Source organism: Mesoplodon mirus (assembly GCF_964341445.2).
Source record: "Mesoplodon mirus genome assembly, chromosome: 13".
Classification (NCBI taxonomy): Eukaryota; Metazoa; Chordata; class Mammalia; order Artiodactyla; family Ziphiidae; genus Mesoplodon; species Mesoplodon mirus.
Genome location: NC_138989.1, coordinates 57,354,924 through 57,370,251, shown reverse-complemented (window position 1 = coordinate 57,370,251; position 15,328 = coordinate 57,354,924). Strand labels below are relative to the sequence as shown.

At 37.7% G+C, this 15,328-nt stretch overlaps 1 protein-coding gene across 2 annotated transcripts in view; it reads right to left on the bottom strand.

Moving 5' to 3' along the window:
• PIK3C3 (phosphatidylinositol 3-kinase catalytic subunit type 3) overlaps positions 1-15,328 on the bottom strand; it is a 145,585-nt gene that overhangs the window by 115,819 nt on the left and 14,438 nt on the right. For both annotated transcript variants that reach the window (XR_014295789.1, XM_082641434.1), the window contains exon 4: positions 14,734-14,863. Coding sequence is in view for 1 of the 2 variants with exons in the window: in XM_082641434.1 (XP_082497560.1) it covers positions 14,734-14,863 (130 nt within the window). In the remaining variant the exon portion in view is untranslated. The remainder of the gene's footprint in view (positions 1-14,733; positions 14,864-15,328) is intronic.

Sequence of the window (15,328 nt, the reverse complement as noted above, 5' to 3'; positions counted from 1 at the left end):
AAAATGACTATACTACCCAAAGCAATCTACAGATTCAATGCAATCCCTATCAAACTACCAATGGCATTTTTCACAGAACTAGAACAAAAAATTTCACAATTTGTATGGAAACACAAAAGACCTCGAATAGTCAAAGCAATCTTGAGAAAGAAAAACGGAGCTGGAGAAATCAGGCTCCTTGACTTCAGACTATACTACAAAGCTAGAGTAATCAAGACAGTATGGTACTGGCACAAACACACACATACAGATAAACAGAACAGGATAGAAAGCCCTGAGATAAACCCATGCACATATGGTCACTTTATTTTTGATAAAGAAGGCAAAAATATACAATGGAGCAAAGACAGCCCCTTCAATAAGTGGTTCTGGGAAAACTGGACAGCTACATGTAAAAGAATGAAATTAGAACACTCCCTAACACCATACACAGAAATAAACTCAAAATGGATTAAAGACCTAAATGTAAGGCCAGACACTTTAGAACTCTTAGAGGAACGCATAGGCAGAACACTCTATGACATAAATCAAAGCAAGATCCTTTTTGACCCACCTCCTAGAGAAATGGAAATAAAAAGAAAAATAGACAAATGGGACCTAATGAAACTTAAAAGCTTTTGCACACCAAAGGAAACCATAAACAAGACGAAAAGACAACCCTCTGAATGGGAGAAAATATTTGCAAATGAAGCAACTGACAAAGGATTAATCTTCAAAATTTACAAGCAGTTCATGCAGCTCAATATCAAAAAAACAAACAACCCAATCCAAAAATGGGCAGAATACCTAAATAGTCATTTCTCCAAAGAAGATATACAGATTGCCAACAAACACATGAAAGAACGCTCAACATCATTAATCATTAGAGAAACGCAAATCAAAACTACAATGAGATATCATGTCACACAGGTCAGAATGGCCATCATCAAAAAAACTACAAACTGTAAATGCTGGAGAGGGTGTGCAGAAAAGGGAACCCTGTTGCACTGTTGGTGGGAGTGTAGATTTATAGAGCCACTAGGGAGAACAGTATGGAGGTTCCTTAAAAAACTAAAAATATAGGCTTCCCTGGTGGCACAGTGGTTGAGAATCTGCCTGCCAATGCAGGGGACACGGGTTCAAGCCCTCATCTGGGAAGATCCCACATGCCGCAGAGCAATTAGGCCGGTGAGCCACAACTACTGAGCCTGCGCGTCTGGAGCCTGTGCTCTGCAACAAGAGAGGCTGCGATAGTGAGAGGCCCGCACACTACAATGAAGAGTGGCCCCCACTTGCCACAACTAGAAAAAGCCCTCACACAGAAACGAAGACCCAACACAGCAAAACATAAATAAATAAATTAATTAATTAAAAAGCAAGTTAAAAAAAAATTAAAAATAGAGCTGCCATATGACCCAGCAATCCCACTACTGGGCATATACCCTGAGATAACCATAATTCAAAAAGAGTCATGTACCACAGTGTTAATGCAGCTCTTTTTACAATAGCCAGGACATGGAAGCATCCTAAGTGTCCATCGACAGATGAATGGATAAAGAAGATGTGGCACATATATACAATGGAATATTACTCAGCCATAAAATGAAACGAAATTGAGTTATTTGTAGTGAGGTGGATGGACCCAGAGTCTGTCATACAGAGTGAAGTGAGAGTCAGAAAGAGAAAAACAAATACCATATGCTAACACATATAAATGGAATCTAAAAAAAAAAAAAAAAAATCATGGAGAACCTAGGGGCAGGACAGGAATAAAGATGCAAACCTACTAGAGAATGGACTTGAGGACAAGGGGAGGCAGAAGGGTAAGCTGGGACAAAGTAAGAGAGTGGCACGTACATATATACACTACCAAATGTAAAACAGATAGCTAGTGGGAAGCGGCCGCATAGCACAGGGAGATCAGCTCGGTGCTTTGTGACCACCTAGAGGGGTGGGATAGGGAGGGAGGAAGGGAGGGAGGGTGATGCAAGAGGGAAGAGATATGGAGATATATGTATATGTATATGTATATATAGCTGATTCACTTTGTTATACAGCAGAAACTAACACACCATTGTAAAGCAATTATACTCCAATAAAAATGTTAAATAAATAATAAAAGAGAGACAAAAAACAAATACTGTGCATTACAAGTCCAATCATTACACTTGTTAGAATTAAATGAAAGCAAATAAGATCAAGTAACAACAGCTAACGTTTATTAGTGCTCAGTACTGTCCCACAATATGTTAAAAACTAAATATTTTATCTCATTTATATTTAATCTTCCCTGTAACTCAGAAAAGTAGATATAACCCTTATTTCTCTTTAAAGATGAGGAATTCACGGCTTAGTAAAGGTTAAGTAGCTAATCTGAGATCACAAGTAAACAAGAGAACACAACTGGAATCTGAATGAAAAATGGTCTCCAAAGCCATGATTTTAATCACATCTCCATTTTTAGTTCTTGATCCATGTAAAGGGTTTTAGAGCTATTAAAGCACTTTATACATGTGAGGAGATTATTACAGTTATTATTATTATTCCTCATAATGGCACTAGTAATAATGACAGCTTCAACCTAGTAACATAATTCTTAAATCTCCAGCATTTAGAAATGTGTCTTCAACATAGCAAGTGATGATGGTGGATATAGGGGACTTTTCCACATACTTAAAATAAAAATCTCAGTGAGCTCCTCTAAATTAATACCTCAAAGCAAGTACCCATTCAATGCAGTGCATTCAATGTAAAATATTGTCTTTCAAGGGCAAATATTTCGGCAGCTCAAGCAGTACAATAAAATAATTTAAAATAAATAGTCTCAATCCCATTTCACAGAATTATGTAACCAGAAAACTTCTTATCTTAATCTCAGTTGTAAAGGATTTTGTGATCATGATAATTTGTCAATGTTTATTCAAAACATACAGTGCAGTCAGCATATTCAAGTAATCCTGCAACTAGAAAGACAATGTCATGAGAAAAAGAGGAAGAGTCCTTTTAAGATTTCCCCATACTGAGAGAAATATCTCACAAAACTTTGTAGCTCCTTCAGGCTCCTTCATGGCTCACTAAGAAATTAATAACTCCTGAAGACTAATTTAATTTCCAAACTGCCTTAAAAAATGGTGTCCTGGATAGCAGACACAAGTATTACGGTTACCAGAAAGGTAATATGGTTACTCACCCATTACAAATTAGTAAATTGGTACTCTAGACCAGGGCTGCTCAATAGAACAGCAATAATGGGAATACTCCACACCTGCACTGTCTACTAGGTAGCCGCTAGCCACATGTGGCTATTCAGCACTTGAAATGTGATTATGGTAACACAGCAAGTGAATTTTAAATTTAATTTAATTTTGATTAACTTAAATTGCCACATGTAAATTGTGGCTATTATCTTAGTACAGCTCTAGATTAAAAATAACCCCTTGAATTGATTGGCATGAACCTATTCTCAAGATACTAATTTTTCCTGGACATAAACCTGAGTCTGGACCCTGGACCCAGAATGACCCCATGCAGGCACTCTGAGGGGTCACATCTTACCACAGCTTCCCTGTAGCAATGCTCACCTATATACTCTACCTAACATTCCCCACCCCATCTGCGTCACACAGACCACAATGCATTTTTCAAATAGTCATTGCTTTCTCTTTGCCTCCTCTTAATCAAACTGACAGAAACTAAAGCACATTCCAAAGACATCAAGCAGAGCTGCTAAAATGATGAGAGTGGAGAAGCATGCTTTTGCACTAACCTTTCATGTCTAAAGACATGGATTCAAATATAAATCAAACACTAAAGCTTGGTAGTCACATCCAAAACCCCAGGTGGATATGTATCCTAGTCATAAAACTCTTACAATACGACAAGCTGAAAAATGGAGCAGATGGGAACAATGGGCAAATTTGCTCAATTAAGACCCACAATCATTAAAAGGCCGGTCATGGACAATCAAAGAGTAATAAATGCCCAAGAGGTATGGGCTTTGATTATTTTCACAAATCAATTCAAACAGAAAGTTATTATGTTAGTAAAAAATTAATTAGGGAAATTTAGAGATGGGAAAGAGAAGATAATGAGGAAGATGGGGGAAAGAGTATATTTCAATATATTAATTTTCTTCCTGTTCCCTACTAAGTCTAAGAAATGCAAGTCATAAAAAATAAGAACTAAACTGAAGACTATTCAGTTTTTTTTTAGTTTATTTACTTATTTTATTTTATTTTTGGCTGTGTTGGGTCTTCATTGCTTCCACGAGCTTTCTCTAGTTGTGGCGAGCGAGGGCTATTCTTCGTTGCAGTGAGCGGGCTTCTCATTGCGGTGGCTTCTCTTGCTGCAGAGCATAGGCTCTAGACACGCAGGCTTCAGTAGTTGTGGCTCGCAGACTCTACAGCGCAGGCTCGGTAGTTGTGGCGCATGGGCTTAGTTGCTCCATAGCATGTAGGATCTTCCAGGACTAGGGCTCGAACCCATGTTCCCTGCATTGGCAGGTGGATTCTTAACCACTGCACCACCAGGGAAGTCCCAAGACTATTCAGTTGTGTTTCCTTTTCTCACACTCAATTTTTCCTCAAAGGAAAAGTAGGCATGTCCACAAAATGATGTAAAATCATTAGAGGTTAATTCCACTAAAACTATTCTGAAAGAATTTGACTTTTTAAAAAATGTTAAACCTAGAAATCAGTCTTTTAAATTTCCGTTATTCATACTGCACTTATAATTTAACTTTCAGTTCTATCGATAAGTCAGAATAAGAATATTTAGTACAACTTGAGTTTGAGGTTCTTTGCTTAATAATTATCTAACACTGTCTCTTTATAGGCCATTTAAATAGCTCATCTTCATTTCACAGCCCTCTTGTCCTATTATCCCCAGGCAGCTAGGACTAAAGGAGTTCTTTAACTGAATAAACTCTCTTAAACTGCAGTTTGAAAATCATCACTATGCTATTTATTTTGGCTCATGGGTACAATGCATGGTAACTATGCTTTGCTATTATTAAGATTAATATACACTTTTTTACTCTTAAGCCACCTTTCTCAACAATTAGAAACAGAGTAAATTCACTGGAAAAATCAAAGTACAACAAGAAAGAAACCATTCAGTTCTAACCACTTAAACCTCATCTATTTGAATACTCATTTCTTTTCTTAAAATGATGCTGTGAGAAAATGAAGTATCTGTTCCTTTTATATAAAAATGGAAACAATAGCATAGACATTTTTTTCCAGGTTTTTAAAGAACCAAAAACAATTTCAAAATATTGTAATACTGTACCAAAGACAATTTCGAAATGTTTTGAGGAAGAGAATAACAATCTAACTCAACAAACTTTTTAATGTGGAACCAGAAAAATGAGAGGAGGAGAGAAGGAGGGAGAAAGAGAGCTACTGTGGCATAATTTTAAGGAACAAACAAATACCAAAGTATAATTTTAAATTCAGAGTATACCAAGTATCAGAGTATACTCTCTCTGGTAAGTTTAGAAGTTAAGACCACAACAAATATCAAAGTATACTTTTTCTGGTATAAGGCAAGGGAAATACTAAGGAAGCCAGTCTGAAAAATTTAAGTAAAGAAGCAGGCACTAACCAAAAGAGAAAAACAACAAATACAAAATCTAAGAGCACAGCCAGATCATTCACATTAGGCAGGTCCTGAATGATGCTTTACTCTAGGCTTATGTATTACAGATGAAAAGGAATGGCATGAACAACGATTCCACAATTGCCAACTGATGACTGCATGTTGTTTCTCTATTAAGGTGGTAACTATAAAATCCAGGTAAATAAAAAATCCCAATTATTTACTATTTCAGTACTTTTAGAATCATAGAATATGAATAGCTACATGGGACCTCAAATATCATCCATTCTAAACTTCTCATTTTACAGGCTTAGAAATTATTTTCCCAGAGCTGGTAGGATGGCCAAATCTCTGCCTCATACTACAGTGCTCTTCCCACTGAAAAGTGCTTCCAAAGGCCCAAGCTTCCAATTTCATCAAACCAAAGCATCATTTATAAAACACATTCATCTTCAATAGCAGCAGGGATATAACAGTTCTGAAACTTCAAACAGCATGACCAACTGCTGTACAGAAAAGAATAAAACATATTAGCCCAAGTGCCAAAAAATTTAAAAATGCTTCCTTCAAAGGGAGAGCAGTTCCTTCAAAAATGCTACAAACATGACGCCTTTTTCCCCTTAAGAAGAGTAATTATTGGTTTTAATGGTTTCCATTTAGTCTCTGGGGAACATGAGTTAAACACTAATGCAAGCTGTCACAGCACAGCAACCTCCGAAGGCTCCACTCCACTCAGAAGTGAGAAATAGAATTCTATTAGGGAAAAAGAACTTTGAAAGGAGTTCATCTCCAATTTGCATAAGAAAGACTTATTCTCATTAATTGTTATCCCCAGTTTAAAGATTTAGAAACAAATGCATAAATACTCACTTAAAAACTATTAGCCACCCTCGGTAATAGTCAGCGTATAAATTTTAATACCTATCTCTTGAAAAAGTAGGATCCTACTTGCCATCCTCTCGAATATAAAGAATTTAAACTGTTGATGATTGCTACCGATTAACAAAACTGTTAAGAAGGCTTCTTCCCAATACCTCATTTAGCTCTGCATATGCTTACTAATCATTTTGAGAGCTGCAAATGTACAATGATAATCAAAAGAACAAACACGAACCCAAACAACTCTTTAAGGAGTTATAGTTGCAACCATAAAAAAAGCTGATCATTATCAAGTCACACCTTTTTCTCCTACTATAAAATTCAAAAGATAAAAATGAGAAATATATACTATAACATTGTGCTACATTAAAAAAGTCCATTTCAAATTCCAATGCTGCATTTACTGCTGTTTGAAAAATGTCAGTTGTTACAAAAATTATTTCTGAACTCTGCATCAAAAATAAATGGGAAAAAATTAGGAACATGTGAATAGAAGCCTATATAATTTGTTTAATATAAGAGAACCTAGGTGGATGAATTGTGCAACTATATAGCTTTATATTTCTTGACTCTGACCATTCCCCCTCAAATTCAGAATTTCATTATTATATGAATTATAACATTCATTCTCAGAGACCATCAAGATGGCAGAGGAGTAAGACATGGAGATCATCTTCCTCCCCACAAATACATCAGAAATACATCTACATGTGGAACACCTCCTACAGAACACCTACTGAATGCTGGCAGAAGACCTCAGACCTCCCAAAAGGCAAGAAACTCCCCACATACCTGGGTAGGGCAAAAGAAAAAACAGAGAGAAAAGAATAGGGACAGGACCTGCACCTCTGGGAGGGAGCTGTGAAGGAGGAAAAGTTTCCACACACTAGGAAGCCCCTTCACTGGCGGACATGGGGGGTGGCGGGGGGGAAGCTTCGGAGCCACAGAGGAGAGCTCAGCAACAGGTGTGCAGAGGGCAAAGCAGAGAGATTCCCGCACAGAGGATCGGTGACGACCAGCACTCACCAGCCTGAGAGGCTTGTCTGCTCACCTGCCTGGACGGTTGGGGGCTGGGAGCTGAGGCTCCAGCTTTGGAGGTCAGATCCCAGGGAGAGGGTTGCGGTTGGCTGCGTGAACACAGCCTAAAGGGGGCTAGTGAGCCACAGCTAGACGGGAGGGAGTCCAGGAAGAAGTCTGGAACTGCCTAAGAGGCAAGAGAGCACTGTTTTGGGGTGCACGAGGATAGGGGATTCAGAGCACTGCATAAACGAGCACCAGAGATGGGCGCCAGCCGCAGCTATCAGCATGGACAACAGAGACGGGAATGAGATGCTAAGGCTGCTGCTGAGCCACCAACAATGCTGTGTACAAGCACAGGTCACTATCCACATCTGCACTCCCAGGAGCCTGTGCAGCCCACCAGTGCCAGGGTCCCGTGGTCCAGGGACAACTTCCATGGAAGAATACATGGCACATCTCAGGCTGTTGCAGTCACGCCTGCCTCTGCCACTGCAGGCTAGCCCCGCATTCCGTACCCCTCCCTCCCCCCAGGCCTGAGTGAGACAGAGCCCCCTAATCAACTGCTCCTTTAACCCCGTCCTGTCTGAGTGAAGAACAGATGCCCTCAGGTGACCTACACGCAGAGGCAGGGCCAAATCCAAAGCTGAACCCCAGGAGCTGTGCAAACAAAGAAAAGAAAGGGAAATTTCTCCCAGCAGCCTCAGGAGCAGTGGATTAAATCTACACAATCACCTTGATGTACCCTGCATCTCTGGAATACCTGAAGAGACAATGAATCATCCCAAAATTGAGGCGGCAGACTTTTGGAGCAACTATAGACTTGGGGTTTGCTTTCTGCATCTAATTTGTTTCTGGTTTTAGTATTTAGAGTTTATTATCATTGGTAGATTTGGTTGCTCACTTCCTGTTTTTATGTTAATATATCGATATATATATTTTTTCCTTTTTCTCCTTTTGTGAGTGTGAATGTGTATGCTTCTTTGTGTGATTTTTGTCTGTATAACTTTGCTTTTACCTTTGTCCTAAGGTTGTTTCTGACTTTTTTTCTTTTTTTTTTAATTACTTTCAAAGTTTTTTATTTTTAATAATTTTAATTTTTTTTAATTTTAATTAACTTTGTTTTATTTTTTTCTTTCTTTCTTTCTTTTCTCCCTTTTCTTCTAAATCATGTGGCTGACAGGGTCTTGGTGCTCCGGCTGGGTGTGTCTCTGAGGTGGGACAGCTGAGTTCAGGACACTGGTCCACCAGAGACTTCCCGGCTCCACGTAATGTCAAACAGTGAAAGCTCTCCCAGAGATCTCCATCTCAACTCTAAGATGCAGCTCCACTCAATGACCAGCAAGCTACAGTGCTGGGCACCCTACGCCAAACAACTAGCAAGACAGGAACCCAATACCACCCATTAGCAGAGAGGCTGCCTAAAATCACAGTAAGGTCACAGGCACCCCAAAACACACCACCGGACATGGTCCTGCCAGCCAGAAAGACAATATCCAGCCTCATCCACCAGAACACAGGAACCAGTCCCCTCCATCAGGAAGCATACACAATCCACTGAACCAACCTTAGCCACTAGGGGCAGACACTAAGAAAAATGGGAACTAAGAACCTGCAGCCTGAGAAAGAAGACCCCAAACACAGTAAGTTAAGCAAACTGAGAAGACAGAGAAACACACAGCAGATGAAGAAGCAAGATAAAAACCCATCAGACCAAACAAATGAAGAGGAAATAGCCAGTCTACCTGAAAAATAATTCAGAGTAATGATAGTAAAAATGATCCAAAATATAGGAAATACAATGCAGAACAAACAAGAAAGTTTTAACAAGGAACTACAAGAACTAAAGAGCAAACAAACAATGATGAACAACACAATAAATGAAATTAAAAATTCTCTAGAAGGAATCAACAGCAGAATAACTGAGGCAGAAGAACAGATAAGTAACCTGGAAGATAAAATAGTAGAAATAACTACTGCAGAGCAGAATAAAGAAGAAAGATTGAAAAGAATTGAGGACAGTCTCAGAGACCTCTGGGACAACATTAAACGAAGCCATATTTGAAATATAGGGGTCCCAGAAGAAAAAGAGGGAAAAAAAGGGACTGAGAAAATATTTGAAGAGATTATAGTGGAAAACTTCCCTAATATGGGAAAGGAAATAGTCAATCAAGTCTAGGAAGCACAGAGAGTTCCATAAAGGATAAATCCAAGGAGAAACATGACAAGACACATATTAATCAAACTATCAAAAATTAAATACAAACAAAAATTAAACGCAGCAAGGAAAAAACAACAAATAACATACAAGGGAATCCCCATAAGGTTAAGAGCTGATCTTTCAGCAGAAACTCTGCAAGCCAGAGGGAGTGGCAGGACATATTTAAAGTGATGAAATGAAAAAACCTACAACCAAGCAAGGATATCATTCAGATTCGATGGAGACATTAAAACATTCACAGATGAGCAAAAGCTAAGTGAATTCAGCACCACCAAACCAGCTTTACAACAAATGCTAAAGGAACTTCTCTAGGCAGGAAACACAACAGAAGGAAAAGACCTACAATAACAAACCCAAAACAATTAAGAAAATGGTACTAGGAACATACATATTGACAATTACCTTAAATGTAAATGGATTAAATGCTCCAACCAAAAGACACAGACTGGCTGAATGGATACAAAACAAGACCCATACATATGCCGTCCACAAGAGACCCACTTCAGACCCAGGGACACATAGAGACTGAAAGTGAGGAGATGGAAAAAGATATTCCATGCAAATGGAAATCAAAAGAAAGCTGGAGTAACAATTCTCATATCAGACAAAATAGACTTTAAAATAAAGACTAGCACAAGAGACAAAGGACACTACATAATGATCAAGGGATCCATCCAAGACGAAGATGTAACAATTGTAAATATTTATGCACCCAACATAGGAGCACCTCAATACATAAGGCAAATGCTAACAGCCATAAAAGGGGAAATGGACAGTAACACAATAATAGTAGGGGATTTAACAACCAACTTTCACCAATGGACAGATGATCCAAAATGAAAATAAATAAGGAAACACAAGCTTTAAATGATACATTAAACAAGATGCACTTAATTGACATTTATAGGACATTCCATCCGAAAACAACAGAATACTCTTTCTTCTCAAGTGCTCATGGAACATTCTCCAGGATAGATCATATCTTCGGTCATCAATCAAGCCTTGGTAAATTTAAGAAAATTGAAATCGTATCAAGTATCTTTTCTGAACACAACGCTATAAGACTAGATATCAATTACAGGAAAAAAATGTAAAAATACAAACACATGGAGGCTAAACAATATGCTACCAAATAACCAAGAGATAACTGAGGAAATAAAAAAATACCTAGAAACAAATGACTGAAAACACGATGGCCCAAAACCTACGGGATGCAGCAAGAGCAGTTTTAAGAGGGAAGTTTATAGCAATACAATCCTCCCTCAAGAAGCAAGAAAAACCTCAAACAACCTAATCCTACAACTAAAGCAATCAGACAAAGAAGAACAAAAAACCCTAAAGTTAGCATAAGGAAAGAAATCATAAAGATCAGATCAGAGATAAATGAAAAAGAAATGAAGAAAACAATAAAAAATATGAATAAAACTAAAAGCTGGTTCTTGGAGAAGATAAACATGATTAATTAACCATTAGACAGACTCATCAAGAATAAAAGGAGAAGACTCAAACCAACAGAATTAAAAATGAAAAAGAGAAGTAACAACTGACACTGCAGAAACACAAAGGATCAAGGGAGATTACTACAAGCAACTATATGCCAATAAAATGGACAACCTGGAAGAAATGGACAAATTCTTAGAAACACACAACCTTCCGAGACTGAACCAGGAAGAAAGAGAAAATATAAACAGACCAAACGCAAGCACTGAAATTGAAACTGTTATTAAAAATCTTCCAACAAGGGCCCAGGACCAGATGGCTTCACAGGCGAATTCTACCAAATTAGCTGTTAGAGAAGAACTAACACCTATCCTTCTCAAACTCTTCCAAAATATAGCAGAGGGAGGAACACTCTCAAACTCATTCTACGGAGCCACCATCACCCTGATACCAACATCAAACAAGATATCACAAAAAAAGAAAAGTACAGACCAATATCACTGATGACCATTGATGCAAAAATCTTCAATAAAATGAGCAAACAGAATCCAAAGGCATATTAAAGGGATCATACACCATGATCAAGTGGGGTTTATCCCAGGAATGCAAGGATTCTTCAATACACGCAAATCAATGTGATACACCACTCTAACAACCTGAAGAATAAAAACTATATGATAATCTCAACAGATGCAGAAAAAGCTTTCAACTAAATTCAACACCCATTTATGATAAAAACTCTCCAGAAAGTAGGCAAAGAGGGAACTTACCTCAACATAATAAAGACCATATATGACAAACCCACAGCCAACATCGTTCTCAATGGTGAAAAGCTGAAACCATTTCCTCTAAAATCCTGAACAAGACAAGGTTGCCCACTCTCACCACTCTTATTCAACATAGTTTTGGAAGTTTTAGCCACAGCAATCAGAGAAAAAAAAGAAATAAAAGGAATGCAAATCGGAAAAGAAGAAGTAAAGCTGCCACTGTTTGCAGATGACATGATACTATACATAGAGAATCCTAAAGACGCTACCAGAGAACTACTAGAGCTAATCAATGAATTTGGTAAAGTAGCAGACTACAAAATTAATGCACAGAAATCTCTTGCATTCCTACACACTAGTGATGAAAAATCTGAAAGTGAAATTAAGGAAACACTCCCATTTACTATTTCAACAAAAAGAATAACATACCTAGGAATAAACCTACCTAAGGAGACAAAAGACCTGTATGCAGAAAACTATAAGACACTGATGAAAGAAATTAAAGATGACACAAACAGATGGAGAGGTATACCATGTTCTTGGATTGGAAGAATCAACATTGTGAAAATGACTTTACTACCCAAAGCAATCTACAGATTCAATGCAATTCCTATCAAATTGCCAATGGCATTTTTCACAGAACTAGAACAAAAAATTTCACAATTTGTGTTGAAAATCAAAAGACCCTGAGTAGCCCAAGCAATCTTGAGAAAGAAAAACAGAGCTGGAGGAATCAGGCTCCGTGACTTCAGACTACACTACGAAGCTACAGTAATCAAGAGAGTATGGTACTGGCAAAAAAACAGAACTATAGATCAATAGAACAGGATAGAAAGCCCAGAGATAAACCCACGCACATATGGTCACCTTATTTTTGATAAAGGAGGCAAAAATATACAATGGAGAAAAGACAGCCTCTTCAATAAGTGGTGCCGGGAAAATGACAGCTACATGTAAAAGAATGAAATTAGAACACTCCCTAACACCATACACAAAAATAAACTCAAAATGGATTAAAGACCTAAATGTAAGACCAGACACTATAAAACTCTTTGAGGAAAACATAGGCAGAACACTCTATGACATAAATCAAAGCAAAATCCTTTTTGACCCACCTCCTAAAGAAATAGAAATAAAAAGAAAAATAAACAAATGGGACCTAATGAAACTTCAAAGCCTTTGCACAGCAAAGGAAACCATAAACAAGACGAAAAGACAACCCTCTGAATGGGAGAAAATATTTGCAAATGAAGCTACTGACAAAGGATTAATCTCCAAACCTTACAAGCAGCTCATGCAGCTCAATATCCAAAAAACAAACAAACCTATCCAAAATTGCGCAGACAACCCAAATAGACATTTCTCCAAAGAAGATACACAGACTGCCAACAAACACTTGAAAGGATGCTCATCATCGCTAATCATCAGAGAAATTCAATCAAAACTATAATGAGCTATCACCTCACACTAGTCGGAATGACCATCATCAAAAAATCTAGAAACAATAAATGCTGAAGAGGGTGTGGAGAAAAGGGAACCCTCTGGCGCTGTTGGTGGGAATGTAAACTGATACAGCCACTATGGAGAACAGTATGGAGGTTCCTTACAAAACTAAAAACACAACTACCATATGACCCAGCAATCCCACTACTGGGCATATACGCTGAGAAAACCATAATTCAAAAAGAGTCATGTTCCACAATGGTCATTGCAGCACTATTTACAATAGCCAGGACATGGAAGCACCCTAAGTGTCCACTGACAGATGAATGGATAAAGAAGATGTGGCACATATATACAATGGAATATTACTCAGCCATAAAAGGAAACGAAATTGAGTTATTTGTACTGAAGTGGATGGACCTAGAGTCTGTGATACAGAGTGAAGTAAGTCAGAGAGAGAAAGACAAATACTGTATGCTGACACATATATATGGAATCTAAAACAAAAAAGTTGTACAATGCTTGGCATTAAAACTCTCTCCAGACATAATAGAGTCATCCATAACTAGTAAGATCACAAAGGAAAATTACATGTAAAAATTAAAAGAAAGTCTCTTAACAAAAGTATTGTAAAAGTATCTTTAAACAGTATCTAACATAGTACTCTTTGAACAGATATTCACAACATAAGTTACACTGTTGTGATTTAAGAATAGAATTGAACTTAGAAATACAAACATTAAATGAAAACACTTCATTAACACAGTTTTGAAAGAAAGAGGTAATAACTCAGTCAATTTACCAAAAGAGAGGTGGGGTGGAGTGAGGGTAATTTAGACGAGCTAATATAAGAAATTTTCACCTTCAAACAATATAAGAATCTCTAGCATGTAATAGCACTTGCATCTTTAACATGATGTTACCAAAAAAGTAGGTGGTCATCTTGAAGGTATCACCAAAAGCTCTACATTTTCAAATCTGTTGGAATTACAGACACAAAAGGCCACGTATTATATGATTCTCTTTATGTGAAATGTCCAGAATTGGAATAGCTACAGAGATAGAAAGTAGATGAGTGGTTGCCAGGGGCTGGAGGAAGGAGGGAATGGGGAATGACTGCTAATGGGTACATGGTTATATTTTTGATAAAAATGGTCTAAAAGTAAACAGTGGTGATGACCGCACAACTTTGTGAATTCTCTAAAAAACCATTAAACTGTACACTTTCCAAGGGTGAACTTTATGGTATGTGAATTATATTTCAATAAAACTATTATTAAAAGATTAAATTTAAATTAAGAAGTAATCTGACAGAATTCATAATGTCAATTTATACTACAACAGATATCATTCAGAGCCTTCCACCTGTTCCAATAGCTTCTTTTTTACCTTGGCAAGGCGGCTCATCTGATCTTCTGAGAGAGTACTGCTTGTTCTGCCAGGAGTTTTTGTGGGTTCTGATCCATCTGCTTCCACGTTAGGCCAGACTTTCAAGTCATGCATCCCTTGGCGAAACATGCTAGGCAAAAAGAGAATGTTGAGGACAGAATTAAATTAATGTAGTTCATTATGGGAAATTTCAGATTCGTAAACAGAGAGAATTCTACCAAGGAAATACATGTCTCTCTTGCCAAGCTTTAAGCCTCCAGTGGGCTGTAAAGCAATTAACCAAGCAACTAAAATCCATGTAACACTGTTTTTCACGTGCCATTCTTTTCTCCTCCAAGCAGTTAGAACTATTACAGAGATTCTAAAGGTAAACTGGAAACAGAGAAGCATCAGTAATGGACCACGTGCACTTCATCACTTCAGTGGAGATCTTAGAAACAGAAACCAAATTTCTACCCAGTTAAAGAATGTCACATTTACAATGACTGAAACCAAAATTAAAATAATTACATAACTTTCTACTTTAAGTGACAATTCAGCATAGTAGACAGCGGAGTTGAACTGCCGAGGTTTGGATCCCAGCTGTGCCATCTAT